We start from the raw sequence: 25,621 nt of genomic DNA on the forward strand, positions 1-25,621 counted from the left end.
CTGACTGAACCTTTTCTGTGATATCAGAACATCCAAATTCGGCAGCAGTAATATTGCAAGACAAAGAACTACTTTAAAAAAAACAAAAACCCCTGAACTTCACAACAAAATAACCATATTCTTCTAAAAACAATCTGTCATCAAGTTGTTTACCATCTTTTGGCTCATTTTTATTGCAGCAGAAGTTCTCTTTTCAGTTCAGACTGCTCAGAGTCAAGTGGCGTGCTGCTGTTGTTGTTAGAATAACACCTTTAGCCAAGACAACATGTGCTTAGGAGTTATTACTGGGTAATTCCCTTGTGTTTCTACAGAGAAATCCCCTTTCAGATGAGGGTTGCTGCTGACTGGCGTTTGTGACAATCACCTCAGTCAACAAAAAGTTGTGCCACAAACATCGTGACAGCGATACGATGAAGACTGATGATGTGTGATAACTGTTATTCACCGGCTAACAAATCCTCTGCTGCATACCAGCGATGACGGCTAAATCTCTGGGAGATGACGATAAAAAAAGTGGAAATTGGAAGAATGAGAAAGGAGGACAACAAGTTTATCAAGTGAAAAAATATTCAGACAGGCAGAGGAAATAAAGAAGCATATTTGGAGCCGTGTAAAGAGCGGGGTCATCCCTCCATGCCACACACTTTGGATCAGAAGTACTTTATATTATATGAAATTGGAAAAAATAAAACACACACTTAGAGGTTCAGCTGGCAAATTCAATAAGATTTGGCAACCTTTTCTGAAATATGTGGAAGAGAAATCAGAGCTGCATGACTCAAGTTAATTAGGACAACCACAGATTTCATTGTGCTTAGATGACAACCCGCTTAAATACTATTCAGTATGTACTGTACTTTTCTAATGTTTTTTGCTTGTTTTTTGTTTTGTTGTTTCGTTTTCCTGTAAAATTCTCTCCTTTTTTATGTTTATAGATGTCCTCTTTTACAACATACTTAACTTACATTGTCTTAGATTGAGTCATCTATTGATCATTATTATTATTGTTGTTTATTTATCTATATATTTGTTTTCGCTTTCTGGGGTGGGGATTCTGTTCTGAGTGTTCCTGTATGTCTGTGTTTTATTGTGAAAAAACGTAATAAACAAAGTTTAAAAAAAAATAAAGAGCGGGGTCTTGTCTCAAACTCCCCATCCCCGTCACCTCTTATCCTGGCAGAACAAAGGGCGGCAGCCTCCTAAATGTGGCACATTAGCCCTTTAGTTCCAGAGGGGGTAAGGTGACACCCTCCATGTATGTGGTCTGTTCAGCACACATCTGTCAGGGCCTAAGGGGGTGGGCTGGGGCTGGGGGGGCGGGAGGGAGAGCGGGCACTGGAGGCACAAGCAAGACGAAGGAAAGAAGCGGAGAGCTGGAGAGAAAGGGTGTGTGTGTTTCTTCAGGACCCCTGCTGAGGCCGAGAAGCCTAATACCCCGTATTTACTGTGGAAGAATTAGTCCTATCGCATGATGCTGCTAAGCTCGGCTGCTCCCCCCTCCCTGCCTCTTTATGTCACTCGATCAGAGAGCAGATATAAACAGACAGAAAAACTTACGGACACAAACAAGGGAGACACACTCTGAAAGACTCACATGCACCATAACATGAGTAATGATGAAACTGGACACATGTATACAGTACAGGGCAAAAGTTTGGACACACACCTTCTCATTCAATGCGTTTTCTATATTTTCATGACTATTTACATTGTAGATTCTCACTGAAGGCATCAAAACTATGAATGAACACATATGGAATTATGTACTTAACAAAAAAAGTGTGAAATAACTGAAAACATGTCTTGTATTTTAGATTCCTCAAAGTAACCACCCTTTGCTTACTGGAATATAAGACATGTTTTCAGTTATTTCACACTTTTTTGTTAAGTACATAATTCCACATGTGTTCATTAATAGTTTTGATGGATTTACAATGTCAATAGTCATGAAAATAAAGGAAACGCATTGAATGAGAAGGTGTGTCCAAACTTTTGGCCTGTACTGTATGTTCACTTCTGGCTGGGGGACTAATTTTTCTAGTCATTCACTCCTCTAAATGATCACAAAAATCTCAGAAATATTTGTAACAAAGAAGAATGCAAAAGGACATCTGCCGATATTGATGTTGAATTTCATAATTCGTTTTTTTTTCGGAACTATATTGGCTTTTTGCTTGTTTTACATCAACAGCGGTGGACGTTTTAAACTGTATTAATGCATTATATGTAACACATATTCATATGTAGGTAGCATATTACAGAATATTTTGTAGCAAGAATGTTGAAATACAACAGTTTCACTACAAAGTTGAATCATAGTTTCCAGTTCCAGAAAATGAGTTACAGCTAAATACACTGTAATAAATTATTCTGTAGTCATTTCATTTTACTTAATATATTTGATAAAATGTATTAAATATAAATGCGTCCTTGATTTTGAGGCAGTTGTTTAAGTAACTTTAATATAAAAATATTTGAGATAGAATCTACTTATTTTGATCACATTAAATATAATCTTTATGTGTATGTAATTCTAAATCAAGAGAATTTTGAATGAATCCAACACAATAGAATTAGTCAGTTTTTAATTGACAGGCACTTCCTGTTAAGTTGTTATTAACTCAACTTTTAACGTAGTTAGATTTAATTAATAATATTGTGTGCAATCTGTTGCCTCAATTGTATTGAGTAGCTATTGTTTATCTTTTTTTTTACAGTGTAATGTACTTTTGTTTACACACTATAATATTTAGACTTTTTTTTACAACTCAGTTATGGCTGAAAGTGAGTGATTCAAGTATTATTATCATTATTTTTATTATTTAACACCAATTATGCCTACAATTGACAAAAACAAGCTCAAATTGAAGCTATATTTTACAATCTCAAACTGGAAAACACCAAAAAAAACACTTCAAATAATTCCTATAATACTAGTTGTTCAAATACAACTATATGATAACAGAGAAAGTGTAGAATTGTTTCATTTATGTGACATATTTATTCACTTAAGTGTTCCAAAGTTCTTCTTTTAGACCTCTAGCCCTAAAAACACTGATGGGGAACTGCAGTTGCCAGTGTTGTAATTTCATCTGTGCAGTTTCAGTTATAAACCAAATACCGAGTTGTTCAACATGATCAAACTCAGAAATGAGAAAACTTCTCCCTACCGACTCCAGCCAGGTGTCAAACTTAGACAAACCAATAGAGGAAGTTAATTCAGACCAGCGGACCCCTGCCAAGTTCAAGCCTCTGATGAGATCTTAAGGATTGTTTGTTTTGCTGCTGTCAAAGGTTCAAATAGGGAGAAGACGGAGGTTTTGATGACCCCTGGCCCTCGGGTCCTTAGTGGGTGTTCTGCAAACACTCCCTATTGACGTGTGGATAAGGAGAGGCCCGCCGCCGCACAGCGCTCATGCTCATTTGAGTGGAAATGGACACCGCTCTGAAAGGAGCAAAGAACCTTGCAAGTGGCTGAAAAGAAAAGAGAATAATACAAATGTAAGGGTGTCGTGGCTGCTGTGTTCCTGCATGTGTGTATGTGCATAAAAGTTAAGGCTGCAACTGACAATTATTTTCATTACCGATTGATCTGATGATAACTTTCTTGATTAATAAGTGAAGTGTTTGATCAATAAAATGTCAGAAAATAGTGAAACTCAAAGTCCAATGTGATGTCTTTTAACGTCTTGTTTTATAAGTAAAGAAACCAACAAATATTTAGTTTAACCCTTAATAGGGCACTCCAAATTTCAACCCTAGAGAATATTGGAGGATATTACATACTGCCAGAATGTGAAAAAAAAAAAAACATACGAAAATAATATTTGGAGAAAAAAGTTTACGAGATTAAAGTGGCAAATCTACGAGAAAAAAATGTGCAGATTTATGAGGTTTAAAGTGGTGAATCTGGGAGAAAAAAGTTGCTTTTTTCCCACTTTTTTCTCGTAAATCTGCGACTGTTTTCGCGCAGATTTGCCACTTTAAATCTCTTAAATCTGCAACTTTTTTTCTTGTAGATTTGCCACTTTAATCTAGTAAATTTGCAACTTTTTTCTCGAAATATTACCTGAAGTTACCAAATATAGCTCTTTGCCTGATAAAGGGTTAATATGATGTAAAACAGAAAAGCAGGACATTTTCTGACATTTCTGTATAAAATAATACTGTTAAAACGATAATTTTTCTGTCAATTGACTAATCAATTAGTCGACTCATCGATGGAAGTACATATGGAAGCATTTGGCTTTGTGAGTAGTTTGGCTTTGAAAGTAGGAAGACTGCTTCAGTACATGCATAATTGTGATATATGAGGAGTAGATACCAATGGATCAAACATACTGAGGGCACCACACAGTGGGGACACTGCTGCTTTTTGCTATGACATAACAATTATACAACATATACTGTCCAACTACATCCAGCTGATGTAGGTTTCCCTGCAATCTGGTCCAATGAAGAGTAGGATAAAGAATTAAGAAAAATCTGTTACCTGTGATTTTCATGACAGTTATGTCAAAGTCAAGTTAAGTCAAATAGTTCAGAATGAATTCTCAATATGATGATGAACATTTTTATTTAAATTCATTTAAAATTCATGTATCTTTAGTATGTAATTAATGCAGATTATGACAAGAAAAGGTCCTGTTTTATTCACGTAAAAGTCACAAGAGTTATTAAAATTACAAATAATGAAAATTATCGTATTATTGAGATAAAATTAGCCAGTGCATTTGTCTTGGAAATATGGAGTGTAGTGTGTGTGTGTGTGTGTGTGTGTGTGTGTGTGTGTGTGTGTGTGTTTGATATGTAGGCCAAGCAGGAAGTGACCCATAAACATATCCATCCAGCTCTTTCATTGGGGGCCAGTGTTGCCCTCCTCCTCTCACCTCCTCATCCCACTCCAAACACACACACACACACACACACACACACACACACACACACACACACACTCTCTCTCAAAGCCCCCAGTGAGCGCTAAGCAGGCCAGCGGGCCAGCCGAGGGGGCTCATTACAGGTCCACAGAGCCCCCCAACACAAAGGCCTGAGCCGCTTTAGCCATGGGATGATCTGCTCTCTACTGACTAGAGAGAGTCCATAGACGGACAAAAGGCAGGAGGGAGGGAGGGGATGGGAGAGAAAGAGGTGGAGGAGAGCAGAGGAGAGGAGAGGAGAGGAGAGCCACGGGCTTTAAGGATGTCAGGAGACCCCGAGAGAGAAAGCCTGGCGGGCGCTCAGAGAGGAACGGAGGGAAGGAGGAGGAGGAGGAGGAGGAGGAGGCTTAAGCTCCACGGCTACGTCAGGACATTAACATTCACACAACCTCCCAACATCTGCTGCTTCCTTCTCTCCCTCCATCCCTCCCTCTTTCCATCCCTATCTCCCTCTGTCCACTAACAACACTGGAACAAAGACAGTAAGACGGAGCGCGAGAGGACAAATAGATGGAGGGGGACGAGAGAAATCTAAATTTTTTTTATGAATTTAGAAGATTTGGCGACTAGATCAGAGGACTCTCAAGACCCCTAATATTTCTAATTATAGAAATGTGATTTAAATTAACAAGGGCACTCAATGGTTAACCACAAAACAGGGGAAAGGCAGCAGAAAACATGGTAGAACTAAAATGATAAATCATTCTGAGGACCAAATATAAACTGCTTTATGAAGTTAAAATCTGAAGCCTGTTTGTATTTTACTGTAGATGGTTATGAACGATGCGATCACAGGCACCTGAAGGCCTGATACAGGCCAGAATGGGCTCTCTGGTGAGGACAATCTCTGACTGAGCCATAAACCTGTTCTTTTGGAAGCCTCCAGGAGAGAGAGGAAAACCAGAGATATGTCCAGTGCATTAAAGCCTCTCCTCCAGTCCCGCGTCTGGCCCGTAGCCTGCGTCTGCACCAGTCTGGCCCGCTGCACTCAAAGCCACATGCTCAGTTTTATGATGCTTCACCACCATTAGTGCAACATTAGCCTTGAGGTGGCAGGGCAGTGTGGGAGTGTGCAGAATACAATAGAGAACATAATTGAGCGAGGGAAACAAGTTAAACTGTCACCAAACATCCCAAATTCCTCTGTGTAGAGTTTATAGAGGCATTTCAAAGTAGGATGAAGTATGTAAAATATGCTTCACAAAGTTTAAAATCAGTAAAATCACAGAAGGGACTGCAGTGTTGTTCTGTGGCCTACAGCAAGAGAGTCTTTAAGTGAGGTAAGTGTGTGGCTGCTGGGTGCTTTATAGATGATGTATAGATGCCTGCTTCTTTCATATATTTCCTGTGGTGAAATTAGAGCCCTGTTCTGAAGTGCTGGGCCCATGTATGTGTGTGTGCATGACTGTAAACATGAAGACATCTTTCTCCACAGTCAATCTCTGCCTGTCACATCTGGCTCGCAACTCTACCCCTCGAATACACACTGGAATATATACACCGCGTGTATGGTGACATCTATGACTTATGTACTGGGAGGAGTGTTTGAAATTAAGCTGCAGTGAATATGGGCCCAGAAGCACTCAGAGCCGAGAGCAGGAGAGTGTGTGTATGCATTTGTCTGTCTGTGTGTGTGTGAGATTGTGGTGGTGTATGTGTGTGTGTGTGTGTGTGTGTGTGTGTGTGTGTGTGTGTGTGTGTGTGTGGGGAGGGGTGCTGTGAGTCTGTGTGTGGGAAAACAAGTACAAAACCCATCCAGGTCCACGGTGGAGTGTGCATATATGAGACTGCGGCTCATTTCCAGCTCAGCAACATTTGTTTGGTAGGGCTTCAAAACATGGCTTAAAAAATAAAATCTTTATTCCCTGATATGTAGATTTTGAAATATAAGTCATGTGATTAACAGGGTTTAACAATATTACATTTCAACAGATAAGTGTAAAAATAATCAAGAAATATTACTAGAATGATAACGATGTGAACAGCTGTGTCCGAGCGCTAAAATGTACAGATACAGTAGCCTACCAGCTAGTGATAGCTATTGATTATAGCCTCCTCATCTCTGTTAATAATTATAATTGAACATTTACCTAATTTTTCACTAATTTATCTCAACAATAAGTCTTTCAGCTATGTCCTCCGTCATACTGAATGTGACGTGTTGAATGTGACTATAAATTCTGATGGATTTTGTTTAAAAAAGTTTCTTTCATTAACCAAATTGCTCTGAAAGTGATCCCGACAGTATTGTTTGGCACTGTCGTTGTCGGCATCCACTTGAATTAGAACAATTTTTAAAACAATTTAAGCTTTAACATTAATGATTGGCGTGTGTCCAGAGGTATGAAACATGCTTAAAAGTTTTGGTAGAAAGCACCCCAAGATTTCTGCCATGTGTGATTCTTCATATTATTACTCTTATGAAATGCATGTTTTGTTTTGAAATCACAAAAATGACACAATATATGATAGCAAGACACAGTAAAAATTTTACAATTTTCTCATTTCTGACTGTTTTTGAACAATTCATGTGTGACAAATGCTTCCTTCACGAAAAAAATACCAAATCGAAACTTAAAATAGGGATATTTTGTCAAAATCACTGAATTCTACAAGGCTCATTTGATATTTAGGCAAAAATAAACCATTTGCACTAACCAGATCCTGTAAGAAATACTAAATTCTGTGCTTCTCGGTGCAGCTGAGACCATAAAAACTTAAACTGAACTAAAGGATTTGCAGGTTGAGACAAGAAAGGTTGTAAAAATGCAAACAGTTTAATATGTATAGCATGTTGAGCCCCATTTTCTCTGCCAATGTTGGTGACACTTGTGGAAACATTGTAGAGAAAGATACCATCAAGTGATCCCAACAATTTATACAGTATTTACAGTCCTTAAGGCTTTGTGAGTTTGTTAAATTTGCACTGAATGTTGACTAAGTACAAAAGTGGACCAGCTTCCAGTCGCCTTTAAGCAAAACAAAAGTAATATAACAACATAAAAACACACTAAATGTCCAAACATATCACCACAAAGACGTACTTGTTCTACTGCATAGCCCTAAGGTGAGATCACAGGAGTGTGTTTATGAATTTCAGCATATGTAGTTGAGCAAACTGATATGTGACATTTGTGAAGATGATTCAGCAAAGCGAGGCAGGAAACAGAATAATCATTCACTTACCAGCAGCCTGCAGGACCAAGTGCATCCGGACTTTAGCTTGCTCTGCTGGAGTCTGCAGATAGAGAACAGAAAATAAGTCAACAAGAACAATGCAAGACGCTTGATTTCTCTCTGTTGGAAAGATGTCAAGAGCCCTTCTGTTGGTCGCTGGCTCAAAGAACTATCAGCATGTCTTGTCCTTGAAAAGTTAACATATACATTGAAAAAGAAATCTGACAAATTTAAAGAGATTTGGAATCCCTTTCTTGCGAAATTGAGGAAACTTTGGAAACCTGAAGGTGATGTTGTCCCTAATGGTTGCTATCTTAACCATGTGATGCTAAGCTGTGTATGAATATGTAATGTCGTTACCCACTTTTTTATTTTTATTTTCTATTACTATTATTATTAGTTCTGTTATTTCTTTTCTTTAAGTATTTATTTTTCCTTTGGGGTGGGGGGAGTGGATTCCTTTATAGTTTGACTTTGATGCTTTGTCAAATGTATTAAAATGTCATTTTTGTAAACTGTTAAAACTCAATAAATACATGTCTATAAAAAAAAAAAACAAGAATAATGCAACGTTTTAATTGAATCCTCTAACAAATACGTTCTCATTCTTGTCATACAGACTCAGTATGTTACTGGAGGACACATGAGGCAGTGCAGAGCCCAGTTCATAACACACGAGACAGCCTGACACAACTTTATGTAATCTAACTCTGTGTCCCTCAGGCCAAAGTACATTTTACCCTTGATAATCTTTAACTGGAACCATTATAGTGAATGTCCCCTTAAACTGTCCTCACGGAGCACCAAGAGACAACTTCACCACTCTACGAGCCTAATAATCTATATTAAAAATTTTTAGAAAATCAAAACCTGCTGGTGAAAAACAGAAAGCAACAACATCTCTGACACACCAGGGAGAATCAATGAGGAAGAGATGAAGAGAAATTTGGAGACAAAGAGAGAGAGTGAGAGGAGAAGAGAGAAAACAAAAGCTGCTGTAACAAGTCTTTGGAGAGTTGGATAAGAGGGCACAGAGAGCACATTTTACAAAGATCACAGCCAAAGACTCAACATATTCCCCATCCCATCATGTGTGTATGTGTGTGTATGTGTGTGTGTGTATCAGAAACGCTTAGCGGGCATGAACGGGGGGAGGGTCTTTTGCTTTGACAGCTGTATTGGGAGGTGCAGCCCTTTTTTTCCTGACATGCCCTCAAAAGGGTCTTGCTGTAATTCCAATATCACTGCTATTAGATTTGAGGGTCTTAATTGTCAAGGAAGAATGATGGCTACGACAGGGTGCGGAGCTGTAAAAGGCGAGCACGCCACAGATTGCTCTCGGAGGCTTTTTTTTTTTTCCTGCCGTGGCACAGCGGCCCTCGTTACCATGCAGCGGTGGAGACTGTGTGTAGGATTAGAGAGAAATTAAATGCTAATGGGGATGGGATCTGAATCGGCTGCCTGGGAGCATCATTTAGACGACAGGGCCGGGGCGTCGCTGACAGGCAGCGCTTCCTCCCTCCTCCTCCTCCTCCTCCTCCTCCTCCTCCTTCACAGACAAACCTGGCTCTTCCTCTTCCCCTTCCTTCTCCCGGCTTCCCCACCCCACCCACAGCAAAAAATCTGATTTATCAAACTGTAAACTTGTCACTTTGTAAAAACGTCACTTTTCGGTGGCAGCCAGGGAAATATAATGACCCCCTTTAATGTAGCGATGTCAGGGTGCTGTATTCTAGATGGAACGCACATCAAGGCACTGCAGACAGACTGACGCACACTTAATGCAACATGGGTGTGTGTGTGTGTGTGTGTGTGTGTGCGTGTCCCCTGTAGCAGGTGACATAGTGGATCATGCTCAGACTGACTGGCACTGCTCGACAGCTGAAATTACTAATCACTATTATGGCGGAGAAGAGGAGGAACACTTGAGGCCTTCACCCACACACAGACGTAGACACACACACACTACACACACACTACACACACGCTTCCTATTCCCCCTCGTGAAGAAGTGATTAGGGCAAAATTCAGTCATTTTCCTTGGCATCTTCTTTACAGCAAAAAGGAAGGATTACACGCCGTAAAATAAAAGTGCTGGGCAGGATTTGAACCCAGTTAAACGGCGCGGGGTTTAGCCTGCTGAACAATTAGAACGATACAGGAATCAGTCTCGCTACAACCAGTCGTTTAAAGCAATAACACATCACAGCTTAACTAACCTGATCATTGTGTGCTGTGCAATCATCTTAGTTACAGTTTATTACAACGCCCCCCTCAGTAATTACATTAGCATTTGTTTACATTGGCCTTAAGGCATGTGTAAGTCCATGCATTCTCAATACACACACTCTCATACACACACACACACACACACACACACACACACACACACACACACACACACTCCTGCCAGCTGTGGGTAATACAACACTGAATCACACAGGATAAAAAAAAAACTGCTGCTGCATTTTCGGTCCTTGTTGAAACTTTTAAGCAACTTGCCGTTCTTATGAGCCAAATTAGTGATGTCAAAGAAGTTCCCATCACCCTTTAAACAGAAAAAAACCTGCTTTAACATCAATGGTTGGCGTGTGTCCAGAGGTATGCAGCATGCTTAAAAGTTTTGGCAGAAAGCATGCAAGAAGTTTTCTGTGAAGCCCTTAACTTACCGACGGGTTTGAAATGTATGTTTTTTTTTTTGTTTTTTTAAATCACAAAAATGACACAATCTAATAAAGCCGGACACTGTAAAATGTAAAGGATTTTCTCATTTCTGGCTGTTTTCGAACAGCTCATGTGTGACAAATGCTTTCATCAGGAAAAATTACCAAATCAAAACTTAAAATTGGGATATTTTTATCCAAATCACTTTATTCTAAAAGGCTCATTTGAAATTTAGGCAAAAATAAACCGTTTGCACAAACCAGATCCTGTAAAACATATTAAATTTTGTACTTCTTGATGCAGCTGACATCACAAAAACTCGTCAAAAGTTCATCTGGTATAAAGGCTCTGCAGGTCGAGGCAAGAAAGGTTGTAAAATGCAAAAGAAAGAAATTATGTTGTTTGAGTTCTCCTAACTTCTGGCCATGATTGTGCTGCATCTGTAGAGGTGCAGTGAGTAAAATGAGAGAGAAGCAAAAACATAAGAAAGCAAAACAAATGTCTAGAAACAGCCTGGAGTTCAGAGGGTTAAACAACCTCAGAAAAAACGGGAGAGAAATAGGGAAAAAATCAGGACAAGCCTGTACTTACTGCCAAAAGAACTAAATGAAGGCGGAAACAGGCTAATTAATATCAAATTACCAAGTGATGTCAAAGATATTCAGAATTCAACTCACAACTAAGCAAACATAATGACACAGAGCACACACAAGTACACACACACACACACATACAAGATTGCATGTTTTTCTTCCCAACAAACTCTCTATTTTTCTCTCTAATTCACACATGCATGCTCGCTTCCTCTGTGTGTAATTCATTAGTAAACAATAAAAAGGCGTTAATTGTGCTCCCCAGAGGCAGATCTGTGTTCCCCCCACTGGGAAAGAGGCACCCGCTGCATCTGAAGTGGCTTCGCCCCTCAATTAGAACTGCGCCTTTCCGACTCACACAAACAAACATGAGACACAGAGGGAAGGACTGAGTGTGTGTGTGTGTGTGTGTGTGTGTGTGCGTGCTTAAAGGGAGTAAGGTGGGAGTGTGTGTTAGAAATGAGCAGTGTTTTCCTTACAGGGGCTTTAGATTATCACACTGTGACGAGAGGAGGACAAAAGACAGGACAGACAGACAAAGTTGCTTTTGTTTTTTCTTCAGAGCTCAGGAAATCTAGCAGGCGACAGAGTGGAGGAAGAAATTAAAAGATAATATAGAAGAAAAGAACACAGACACGACCGGACACAGTCATCAAGAGAGGAGGTTTTAGAATATAGAAATGTAGAGAAGTTAGGGTTTGACACCACAAACTTATGCTTCATTAATCACCTGTTTTACTAACTGAACCGTGACAGTCTTGTAATCAAAACTTCATATGACATGCCATCAAACCACACTGGACGCAAAATGTTCTGAACGGCCACATTCAAAGGTGACAAGCCGCACTGCAAAAAAGCCAACTTGTATTTTTTGGCCTAAAACAGTGATTTAAGTTGGTAAAACTTGGAAATATAAGTTATTGACATTTAGGGCAATAATGTAAGTTAGCACAACAAAGGAAGCCAGTTGTCTGCTCAAAAACAAGTTGGTGAGTTGTTGTTACTTATATCTTTAAGTTGGGGTTCACAACAAGGGACAATAGTTCTGCTAACTCTTATTTCTTTGTTGTGAAATGCAGGAAAGCGGTGAAATTCATTAGCGAAACCGGCTAACTGATGCTAGCGGCTAACTGATGCTAGCGGCTTACTGATGCGAACACCATCTCTAAATCATGCCCAGCACCATTTTCTGCTTTATATATTGTTTTAAAAAAATGTCCATAACAGCACATATTGGACAGCATATATACAGATATGCCTTTGAAAGACCGATATCAGCTGATAATATCTGTCAACTGATATATCAGTCGGGGTCTATACATGTGAAATTGTTTTTATGTGAAACTGCTTATGCTGCAGTCTTGATCAGGACTTCCTGGAAGAAGAGATTTTGTATTTAAATGGGACCTAAATAAAATAAAAAAACAGAAAAGGGTGAGCTCCGGTAAATATTAAATATCAGGATCACAGCGCACATTTACAGACAATTTTCCTTGAGTCTTGCAATCAACAGTATGCATGAATAGAGTCAGAAATAGTTTTGTGAAAAATAACAAACCTTTCCTTTCCTCTACACACCTGGCCAACTGCTGCGACCCTCTAACACAGTAGTTCTCAACCTTTTTGAGTCGCGACCCCCAATTTAACATGCATGTTGTCCGTGACCCCCACTCACTGAACAGAATCTCACAGTTCAGATCATATAAACTACAAACTAAAACATCTCTCTGTCTGTGCATTTATATAATTTTTTATATTTTATTGTTACTTTTGTAAAGTGCTTTGCTATAAATTTAAAGGTCCATTCTGACCTCCTGAGTGTGTAACAGTCAGCTTCAATCCAGAGGCTCCTTGGAAAGTAAGAACTTGATGCTTTTTGTGGATTTGTCAGAAAAAAAACAAAATTACCCAAAAAAGAATCAAATTGACCACAAAATGACACAAAATGATCAAAAAAAGTCACAAATTGACCGAAAAAGACACAAAATGGCCAAAAAATGACAAAAAATGACCCAAAAGAGGAAACAAAATGACAAAAAAGACACAAAATGATCAAAAAAAGAAACAAAATGACCAAAAAAGACATAAGATGACCAAAAAAAGACACAAAATGACCCCCAGGTTGAGAATAGCTGCTCTAACACACACTTCAGTTGGAACAGACAGGTCGCCGCTTTACATCAAGCAGTGAGTGTTTCAGTTTTATGTGCCCATACTTTGAGAGGAGCCCTCTTTAAATGCTTGTATATGTGTTAAAATAATGCATGTTTGGTGCAGATGTTATTAAAAAACATACAAGACACACTGTATTTTCCTCTCTCTATTGAGATGTAAAGGATCTTTTTTAATAAACATCCTCCCTTTCAAATAGCTGTCATAAAAGAATCTACTATTATTGGGATATTACAGCCAGCACTGACACCCACACCCGCTTTACTCGGGCTAACTCTGAATGTGACAGGAAGTCCTGTAAGCTGCCGGCAGGCCTCCAGCTTGTTCCCTTACCTCACCACAGCGACGACAGACACACTGGGACACGCTTAGCTGAGCCTTAATGCCCAGCGTCTGTCCCATTAGTCAAAATAAACATGTGCCATTAGAAAAATAAATAACCCTCACTCGGCTTGGTAAAAACAATGCTACCCTGTGTATAATGAGGGACAGCATGCGGGAAATTTCATCAATTTGTACTTGTGCTCTGATCCAATGCACTATTATTATTATTTTTATTGTTATTGGGCCTGAGGCCGACTAGACAAAGCAAAAAAATGGCGGGTCAGCAGATGAATAAATGCACAATGAGGCAGAACAAGTGTCAGATTGTGGTCAGATGGTCATGGAACTTTCCCAGCAATGATTAACCCCCTTTATTATACAAAAAAAACAATTTATGACCGAGAAGAAAGAGGCACAAGAATAATATTTTTTTAAGTATGTTTTAAAAGCAGCAAACATAAACACCCTTGCAGGCTGAGGAACAAAACTTTTAGTTACATCCCCTCCTGACTGTTCATTTTAAATAATAATTTACTTAATTACCATAACCATATTCTGTGCCAGGCTCAGGTGAGACTTGAACAAAAAGTGAGGAGGAGACCAGAGGGAGAGGGCGGGACAATAAGGTAATGGGGTGGGCAATTAATTTTCCCAAGGGGCCACATGACCAATACCACCAAGGTTGCAGGGGCCGGACCAAAACTCTGAAATAAATTCTGGTCAATATTAGTTTAATAGCTATATAAAATACAGAGTATTATCTGGTTTTGAGCTGCTACTGACAACAATACATGTTATGATAAGACTGTTAATGTGGAGTAAATCAAATATACCATTAAAAAGTAGTAAATACTCCAATCACTATATCACTTTAACATTTATTTTAAACACAACTGTAAATGACATTTAGCAAGGTTCCGATTGGTGTTTTTGTATTATACAGATTGTTTTTCATGTTTGTACATTTTCTAGGTGTTTTACAATGTTGTGATGCTTTTATTTTGAAAAGGTGCCGTCCAATGTGAAACGGGTGCTTTAATTTTGAAAGGTAGTGACAGGAAATAACAGGTGGAACGGTTAAATGAAAAACGAACGGTGCGTTGTAATTCATATAAAGTTGATATAAAGTATCAAAAGGCTTCTATAGTGGCTGACGGACACAAGGTTTGTTAAAGTTTATTTTCTTCTGTCATATATATTAGTGGCTATATTTGTTGTCTTAACTATAGTAAAAGTGCTTGTTTTCTCAAGTGCTAATGATAATGTTTGATATTGTTTTCCCACCTCGTAGCTCTTGCGGTGGATTCACAAGGTGGCGAAGGAATTTATTAACCTTTTAATTGTTAATTTATTAACTTTATGCAAAAAGCAATAGGTGTTTTTGACAAGGTGCCTCAGTAACTCCTGTAACTTATACGTAAATCGCCTTCAAAATAAAAGCACTGCGGTTGTATTGATTTCTAATTTATGGGAAAAATTTAAAAAACCTTTTTTAAATACCATCCACATTTTAGGAAGATTAATGCTGAAAACAAGTTAGAAAATAGACTATTTTGTTAATTGATTAATATGTAAAGTAATTTACATGCAAAAAAGGCAAAAAAATGCTGTTTTCAACCTCTCAAATATGGAGAGACATCACTTTAGACTTTGAGAAGCCGGGATGGACATCTCTATTTTCTGACATTTTACAAACCAAACGATTTATAGAAAAAAAAAGTCTGCATGTTTATTGATAATGAAGGAAATCATTAGTTTCCACCCTAATTCAAATACGCTAATAAATATTAATATGATGAAAATGATTTTATTTAAGCTATATGAGGTGAGCGACCACATATTCATCCAGTGCTCAGTGACTTAATTGTTCATGGTGCTTAATAACACACCAAATTAATTTCCACTGAAACTAATGAATACACTGCCAGAAACTCAACAACAAAAATTACTTTTTAATATTAAAACGGTTATTTTTACATACTCAGCCACATATTTCGACTAATAGTTTTAAAGATAATGGAAGTTTTTTTAGCGCAGACATAAGCCAAATTACATGCAATCTCTCAAAGTTGTGTATGCCTATTATTCATGTAAAACACAACAAATCCTGAAGGACAAATTGGTAAATTTACTTAATGAAAAGGACACACAGAGACACAGACAAAGAGCCTCTGACAAAGTTTTTAAGGAAATCATTCCTGCTGTAAAAGTATGTGATTACTAGTGTTTGAAACAAAGTTTAACAGAACTAAATGCTCAAGGTCAACACATAAATTGCAGTACAGACATGGAAAAACTCCAAAAAGCAGCGTAAAACTTATGGTAGTGAGTTGAAAATAAGTTGCCTTAGAAGGTGTAACACAGCTGGGTGATAATTTATACTTTAAAATCGGGGAAATTCTGACCCAGGAGGAAAAAAATGCCATGGTCGAATGGCAAACAACACAAAGGTGAAGAAATAGAGGAAAAGCCAGCAACACTCATGTTATCTTTCCTCCTCCCAAAAAAGTAAATAATCTGTATGAATAAATATAATAATGAAATATGGGTTTGAGTAAACTCACCCGACAGTTCCAAATGTCTTCGAAACACTATCTTGAGTCCATCTACTGTAACATTCATCTTAATTGCGCCACTGTAACCATTATTATCTGTCAATAAACAGTTTCAATATACACTTCCTCTAACTCTCTTTATGCTGGAGTTGATATGCTCAATATTCATCTCATTATATTTTTAAAGTCTTCATCTGTTTCCATTTTCTTTCATTTGTTGCACTCCGCTCGGGCTTCCTCCTCATCTCCTCCTCTTCCTCTCCGCCTCCCCCCAAACAAACACACACATATATCCCATACCCAAAAGAGGACAGGGGGAAAACAGAGCCCCTAGAAAATGCAATATTTCTGTTTTTAATATCGAGGTCTATAAGATCAGGGCAGAGATGGGTTCCATGGCAATATGTTTATTTATATATTTTATAAGGAGGGGGGAAAAATCTGCCTATCAGTGTATGTATTTGGGGGGCCTGGGCCACTGTATCTGAGCTCATCTTATATGAAAAATAATGTTGTGTATGGCTATACTTTTATATATAATGGCAATATGGGATCAGGGCTCTTTTACAATGTTCCATACTTCAGGCTAGGGCTAACAGCATTTTATGGCCCGCCAGCAGTTCATCTTCATGTCTCAGGCAGGCAGGAGCACTGCATAATAATGTCGTTTCCTGCCCCCAAATGCTATTTCACAGGCCGGGGCTCATTTCTCAAACTTCACCACTTTTACAATTTCCCAAACTTTTATTCCCGTCATTATTACCAACAAGATTTCATTACGTATTTAGAATGTAAACAAGTCTGAGTAATGACACTCCCCCGTCTCCCTGGAATCATTCCCGCTGATGGCTCTGCTGCTATCTCAGGCGCGTGTATTCACACACACACACACACACACACACACACACACACACACACACACACACACACACACACCTAAAACATGCACGTGCATACAACTACACAAAACCCGCGTTTGCACACATACAACAATACAAGAAGTACACATACATACATAAACTGCCCCAGCCAAGACACAACTCAAAGGTAGTAATTTACTACCCCATGTGCATGTGTGTGTGTGTGTGTGTGTGTGTGTGTGTGTGTGTGTGTGTGTGTGTGTGTGTGTGTTAGTGTGTGGGTGCGCATGCATGTATGTGTTCCCGATAAAAGGGGGAGGCGAAGGTGGGGGGGGGGGGGGAGAGAGTTTTATACTCAACTCACATAAATCATGTAGAAGAAAAATGAGCAAATGTGCAGGCTAACTCATCTTCTCCCCATCCGGAGAAAATGAAATTCACTGGAATACCTATCAAAACTGCAATCATCCAGAGATAATATCTTCTTTGGTCTATCTGCACTTTCCGATTTAATTTCCTCCATGCCCTTGACATCCAGCGATACCATTAAGATGAAGCACATACAGTAAGGGAGTAGTTCTCACGTTTTGATATATGAGATCTCCGCGCTTAATGTAATATCATCATTTGAAAATTAATGCAATCTTTCTTTTGTTTGGGGGGGGGGGGGGGGGGGGGGGGTTGTTTTTTGGAAACACTCAAGCAGCGAGCCACGGTGAGACAGGCAAGAAGATGGAGAGCGAAACAGTGATGGGGACACATGAAAAGGAGACAGGGAGAAAAAAAAGTGATATGCAAGAAAGGAGAGAAAGACGAAGGGATACTTTGTATTTTGTAAAGCCCACGTCCCCACCACCCCCACCCCCTCCTCTTCTTCTTCTTCTTCCCCTCCTTCCGTGCCAGAATGACATGCAATTACGTCTGGGCCTGCCCCGAGTCAGAGGTCACTCAAATTACTCCATCATTTAGCCGCGCCGTCAAGATGAGAGAGAGAAAGAGACCACCCCACCCCCTCCACGTCCTCCCCACCCCCCGCCGCCACATCAAATATCATGAAATCATTAGTGTAATAAGCATGGAAATCTGTTTGCAGATTATCAACACCCCCCCCCCCCCCTTTTCTCCTTTATCTGCACAGAATCTCTCTCTCTCTCTGAGCTGTTTCACCTCTTTATCCTATACAATCATATTAGAGTGGAAGAAAGACAGACAGAGACAAAGAAATACAAAGAGAGAGATACAGTGAGAGATAAAGGGAAAGTGTTTAATGAGACAATTAAAGACGCAGAATAAAGAAAAGAAACCATTATATATGATTATGAGCTCTGAACTCTCCTCAACTTCATGATTTTTTACACTAAAGATGGCTCAAAGTCGACTCACTGCCGTATTTTTGTCACATTCTTGGTGTGTGTGTGTGGGTGCGTTGTCCCGACTTCAGCTGCTGTTGCCTATCTGTCAGTAGGCCAACAAGGCTATTTGCTTCAGTAAACTCTTCAACTCGCCGAGGGACACTGTGGCGACATCAGCCATCCCTGAAGAAAGCCATGTGTACGGCAGTCTGCTGAGCCCTGGTTTCTACCATACTTTTCCCCACATAAAACAAACACACTTGTCGATCAGAGCTGCAACAATTAGTGGATCAATAGAAAAATATTCTCCAATTGTTTTGATAATGGATTAATCATTAGGGTAATTTTAAATGCAAAAACATGGCAGGAAAATTGCATTTTCAGCCTCTTAAATATTGAGAATTTCCTGCTTTAAATCACATTCAACTGGCCGGGTTTTGGTCTGACAAAACGAGACATGTTCTTGTTCTTCCTCCGCCCCTCTCTCCTTCTATCCATCCCCGGGCAGTGTGTGTGGTAGAATGATGTGTACAGCTGCTGATTGAGCCAGTAATCCTGATGAGGCTGATTCCTCATGTATTGATCGAGCTGCTGGCTTTCTTCTACTCCGCTCTGAGAAGCTGTGCATCTGGACTGATTAGCTGCTGTAGGCCACCTCTTTCACTATCGCTCCATTTCTCCCAGAGCAAGAAATCGTCCAACTCAAACTGGTGTGTGTGTGTGTGTGTGTGTGTGTGTGTGTGTGTGTGTGTGTGTGTGAACTTGGATGTGTGTGTGTGTGTGTGTGTATACAAAAACAAAAAACTAGCACAGAGCACTGGGAGCAATTAACTTCACACTTTTTTTTCCCTCTGAATCGCTACTGATCGCGTTCAGTCAATCTGCTGGAATACGAAAACAAAACAAACATGAACAATAAAACAAACCTCAGACCACATAAATCTTAATTGCCCACCTAATTACCGCACCGCTGATTCACTCGTACAGTTAACTTAACAGGAGGAGGCAACGTTAGTGTTCATCATGAACAATCAAGCGCAAGAATTATTTGATTGTCACATCAGTGTGAAAATATTACCAATATGTTTTTGTCATGAGTAAACAACAGAACAGTTACTGACAGCTACTTCTAATTATTTAAATATGTAATTATTATTTGTAAAAAATAAAAACCGATCCCCTCGATAGGCCGGGTCCAAGGAAAGCTGCTGCTGGAGCTTGGTGACACCGTGATAAGTGTCAATATGTTTGATGCACTAATCTTAAGAGCAGTACATCAACAGAGAGTCATAAATGCCTGTTTAGAAATCTACAGGGATATATGTGTGAGGTATAGCGGGAAACAGCATTTCGAACAGCCCTGCAACTCTACCGCAGAGGGAGACGAGCTCCGTTATTTACAGTTCTCCGTCCCGAATCGTAATCAGAGTCTTGCACTCCCCAGGCAGCTGACTACTGGGGTGCAATCTCCCTATAAGCATAAACACACCCATAAATTCAAACACTCAGTATTCAGGTATTCAAATTCCCCGAGACACATATATATTTTAAAAAAAATGCACTTGCAAACATACCAATGTGTGTTTCTGTGTGTCTCTCATTCGTGTAAATGTGTTGATGTTTAACTCTGAGCTGATCCCGATAAAGATTAAAGAATCAAATGCAAACGTGTTATAATCTGCTCCTATAGATTCACTTAGTGGAGAAACTATACAAGGCAAACTGGCTACACTAACCCCTGCCAAGAAACATTAACACACATATACTCACATGTGCCAATCACGGCTGGGACATGACTGTGTAAAACACAATCTAGTGTCAGTGAATTAGTATAGAATGACATTAAGATACGAAGATATACAACTCAAGGTAACTTTGTCCAAAACCTGAAAAATCTGTGCATATTTAAACAGCACATATAGATATATTTATCTGCACTACATCCTGACCCCGTCCCACTTACATCTTATGGAAATGAGTTTGCATCCCTCCACTTGCCTTTAAGAAGAAGACTCATCTCAACATGAGACACACACTACCTAATGTTTGCCAAGATGTAACTGCCAATACACATATTGATTAATGCTGTTTATGCATGTAATCCTCTCTTGAATAATTCACACTCCCTTTTATGGAGTACCACCATCAATCACACCTCCAGACCTACCCATAGACGTCTCCAAAGCCAAACCAGACCATTACTATATCGTGCACTATATTTAATGTCTGTCATTTTATTTAAGTGCCTGAACTCTGAGTGTAACGTCTATGCATTACATAGTGCCCGCAAAAACTCCTGCAGTGGAACGAAAAAGTAGGGAGCAGTGGATTAGTGAAGTGGTTTGGGAGACATTCAAATAGACCACTGTACTGTGCCTCTTTATCTCACATGTTGTAAGTGCAACGCAATGTTTTAGATAAATAATTAATAACTGTAATATTATTATTGGACATGTAATAATAGCATGGATGCACTTTGGGAGCAACTAAACACAGTTTTGATGTAAACGGTGAGCAAAATACAGGAAAAAAATCACTCCACGCTTAAGTCTACCGGTATCCCCACTTCAGTCAGAGTTCTGATTACAGTCAGGAAAAACATTAAAGGAATAGTTCAGCTTTTTTGAAGTGGGTTGTATGAGGTACTTATCCAAAGTCAGTGAGTGGATTAACTACCTTAGATGGTGGCTGGAATGCTCCTATTTTAGAAAAAGAAGGCAGCAGTACTGGCACAGGAGCAAGTAATGTATTGCTGCAGACAGGGGCCACCTAAAAAAGGTCACCAGACACTTTTGACTAAAACTATCATTTTACCACGCAGAACACGGGAGTCGCTGATCTACCGCTGCCTAGATCGGATACTTTGTTTATTTTATTGTGTGACTTTGGTGAATCTGAAGCAACCCTTTAAAACACCAAAATCGCACAATAAAACAAACTAACTAACCAATCGAGGCAGCGTTACATCAGCAACTCCTGCATTCTGCAAGGAAAATTATTATTTTTGTGAATGGAGTCTGGTGATTTTGAGGAGAGCATAGATAACGGCTTCAATTCTCTATTAGGGGTGGGCGATATGGGCAAAAAAAAATCTCAAATTTTAAAAAAATATTTTAATGAGACAATGTTTCAGAACAACAGCTGTTGTTTATTTTCTTTGAACTTAAGCTTTCAGGAGACTCCCAGTTAAACATCAATGTAGAGACATGAAATGGGTAAACATCAGTTTGTTTTCTTTTTGAAGATACTACAAATACTTTCATTCATTCATTCATTCATTCATTACCATTAACCGCTTATCCGCAATCGGGTCACGGGGGGCTGGAGCCTTACTACAAATACTTGATAATGTAAAATTGCATATCGTCAAAACAACATTAACACTATTATCGTAGAAGATATATATCGCCCACCTCTATTCCCTATTGGAAAGGGCTGTCTGTTGGCAAGGTAAAGTAATGAAAATACTCTGAATATAGCATACACTTAAACTGATACTGACTTCTTTTTAGGTGGCTAAATACACTATGCTGCTTCCCTTGCCTACAGCAGTACATTGGTTAGCTTCCATGGTCCTTTTTATGGTTAACACCTACTTGCTTCTCCATTGGGGGTGTGCCGTCCAACATCTACTGCATGTAATACACTGACGAGGGAGAAGTTCCTGATACAACCGACTTTAGAGAACCTGAACTGCTCCTTTAAGGAAGAATTCTGCGACTGAGCTTTACGACGTAAAAATCTGAGGTCAACTTTATATGATCTGCTTCTCGCTCAAGTGAAGAGTTACAACGAACTGCTTGAATTCCGGGGTCAGTCATTTGTGTGGTATATTCAGGGTCATTTGCGTAGCGCCTGGTGGGGCGGGGAGGGGGGTCATTTGCGTAAGGTGCTGGGAGCTCAAGCTTTAGTATGCACAGAGGCGAGGGAGGGAGGGCATGTGACATCCACAGAGAGCCGGGACCCTCGCTGACCCCTGTCTATAATTCATCCCCTGGAATATGGGGCACATCAAACCTCGGTTCCTTCCCACCCAAAAAGAGGAGAGAGAACCTTTTCACTTTGTTGCACGGCACTCTGACCCCGTATTAAAGCGAGTAGCAAGAGAAACGCTGGAAACGTTGGCCATTAAATTTTCAAGGCTGTCCCGGGAGAGTGTTTCCAGCAGGCCCTCGATTCATAGATGGGAGAAGACTGAGGAAATGCCCCATGCTGGCAGGAAAGGGAGAGGGAGAGAGGATGGGTGTGGTAAAAAAAAAAATTCTCCTTTCATACATTTGTGTGCAAACAGGTATGCAGACCTGCAAAAATCCTTCAAATATCCACAACTAACTGCAAAAAAAACCGAGGGAGAACTGAGTGAATAACCTGTGTGTGTGTTTGGGTAGAATTGGGGATAAATGAAACAATAATATGAAAGGTGGACCAGGCCCTGGGGGGGACACTACCCTCCCTCCACTCCTGTTTTCTCTGTCTCTCTCTCCCTGCCTGTTAGCTGCAGGTATTCAGCTCCAATTCCGGAGGTTTCATTAGGAATGCAGATATCAAAGTGTGTGTGTGTGTGTGTGTGTGTGTGTGTGTGTGTGTGTGTGTGTGCAAGGGGGTTGTCAAATAGAACTTACCAGATGTTCTAATCTTCCTTTGATGTTCGCGGCGTCCCTGCAACACAACAACACATTTCACCCACTGTAAATAAAGCGCAGACACAAATTGTCATTTAATAAAAAGAACATTTTTTGGAGCGCATGTGCACACACACACACGCACAAAATACACAAAGATAAACACAAGCGAGAGAGACAGAAGAACAAACTCTATTCAAGTGTGCTTAAATGAACCATTCTGAAACCATTTCTAATTTACATAGAGGACTAAGAAAAACAGGATATATTTACATTGGAGAAGCTGCTTGACAAATTACTTAAATCGATTATTATATACAACCGGTTTTCCCAAAAAGTGTATAAAACATGAATAAAATCAGAATATCAAATATCAGTTTAAACATAAAATATGTTGTCTGTATATGTTATATATAACAAAGGATAAGTCATTTATTGCATTTTGTTTTATTTACATTCAGACAACTTTTTTTGAATCACAGTAGTTGCCGATTCATTTTTTATGACTCAACTGAATAAATCGGCTAATTGTTTCAGCTGTAGTTGGAATACAGTCAGCAGCACAATCATCTTATTGTGTTTCTGTTTAGTTGTGAGCAGGATGAAAATGAGCAATGATGATAAATTGATCTCGGTGACATAAAAAAAAGGTTTGTTATTCAAAGAAGAAGAAAAAAAATAATTATCCTAATTGTAACCTGTCAGACTGAAGTGCTGTGTTTGTGTGTGTGTGTGTGTGTGTGTGTGTGTGTGTGTTTGCATCCACACCAGACAGAGGTTAACCAACACTGTCACCTCACTGTTGGCAGTCATAATAATCATTTCCAAGTACAGAGAAAGAACTCTGAGCTTATTATCTGTGAATTAATAAAAAATGTGTGTATGATTACCAGGGTAGCAACGGCAGAATGGCGAGCCGAGGAAGTGGAAGAGGAGGACGGAGGGGGGTGGGGGAGCAGTCGGTTTTAAAAAGAGCAAATTGGCAGTAAATAATAGATGCGATTTTGGCACATTTCAAATTTGCAGCAGTGGAAATCAACAGATCAAGAGAACACAAACAGCTCCCGTCCCCGATCCCAGCACCCCCCTCCCCGTCCAACTCTGGCCCCCATTACTGACAACTCCACCCTGGCCGTGGCGTTTGACTGCGTGCGTGTGCATGTGAGTGTGTGTGTGTGTGTGTGTGTGTGTGTGTGCACTGAGAGGGAGGAAGGCTTATCGACAGGCTTCAGTTGCTAATGCAGCCAGCAGCATCACAGTGTAAATCTACACCATCTCTAAAATTACATACTGTCTAATCCATCCAACCTCCATCCCCACCTCTCCCTCCATCCCTCCATCCATCCATCCATCCATCAGGCCAGGTCCCAAACCCAGTGTGACCACTAACCTATAGGCTGATCCTGCAGGAATGAGTGAAATGCTAAGAAAAGTAAGAAACAAGTAGAAAAGAAGTTGTGAAGAAAGGCTGTTTGCTTGTTTATTCTGTGCTCTGTCAGGGAGCCACATGCAGACAAGTCAACCACTTAAGGCAAACTTCATCTAGCTGTAATTACATTACATTCTGACAAACACCCCGCCACATTCATTATACATGACGGGCGCCCGGCAACCAGACAGCAAGACATTTGTTACCGTGGTGACAGTGTGTGTAATCCGCTAATGAAGCACAATTAGTGAGAAACAATCTAACACAGGGGAGACGCAGCGCTCGATCCCTCCTCCTCCACTCATTTCCCTTCTCTTTTCTCTCCCCTCGCACTCTCTTTTATAACCTTTTTTTCTCCCCCCGTCTTTTATTTTTGTGATCCAGTCTTTATTAAGCTCTTCACTTGCATTTAATCTCCCACTCTGTCATCTGTTGTCTTTACTTTATCAAGGGCAAGCTGTCCAGAACTGTCCTCACCAGGGCCGAAGGGATCGCTCTATCCATTAGACGCACACAGCTGACAGAGACACACACACACACACACACACACACACACCCTTTTACATCCTCATCTCTCTTTTCAAAACATCATATAATCTGCTGAGGTCTTCAGGGACAGAGCTTTCCTTTTCTTCTTATCTCCCTCCCCTCCCTCCGTTCCCTGTGCCTTCAACGCAGAGGCAGCATCGATTTTTGAATTACGCCACAATATTAAATAATTAATATACTTGCCATGATTGATGTTTTGCATTAGGCCAATATTAGGTTATCAATCAAAATCCACTTGGTTTAATGTAATAATATTGAAAATGTGTCAGTGCCTGTTCATCCAATTTGTAGTGGAGGCAAGCCAGATAGTAATGGTGGTGTAGCACAAGGCCTCAGAGACACTGTGGCCTGCTTACTACAACCATAGGAGCACATTATAGCCGTGGC

At 39.8% G+C, this 25,621-nt stretch overlaps 1 protein-coding gene across 1 annotated transcript in view; it reads right to left on the reverse strand.

Moving 5' to 3' along the window:
• rsrc1 (arginine/serine-rich coiled-coil 1) overlaps nt 1-25,621 on the reverse strand; it is a 145,584-nt gene that overhangs the window by 70,906 nt on the left and 49,057 nt on the right. Inside the window, exons 5-6 of the mRNA XM_059331442.1 lie at nt 23,257-23,293; nt 8,124-8,175 (exon numbers count right to left, since the gene is read on the reverse strand). Coding sequence (XP_059187425.1) covers nt 8,124-8,175; nt 23,257-23,293 — 89 coding nt within the window. The remainder of the gene's footprint in view (nt 1-8,123; nt 8,176-23,256; nt 23,294-25,621) is intronic.

Source organism: Centropristis striata, chromosome 4, assembly GCF_030273125.1.
Source record: "Centropristis striata isolate RG_2023a ecotype Rhode Island chromosome 4, C.striata_1.0, whole genome shotgun sequence".
NCBI classification, from domain to species: domain Eukaryota; kingdom Metazoa; phylum Chordata; class Actinopteri; order Perciformes; family Serranidae; genus Centropristis; species Centropristis striata.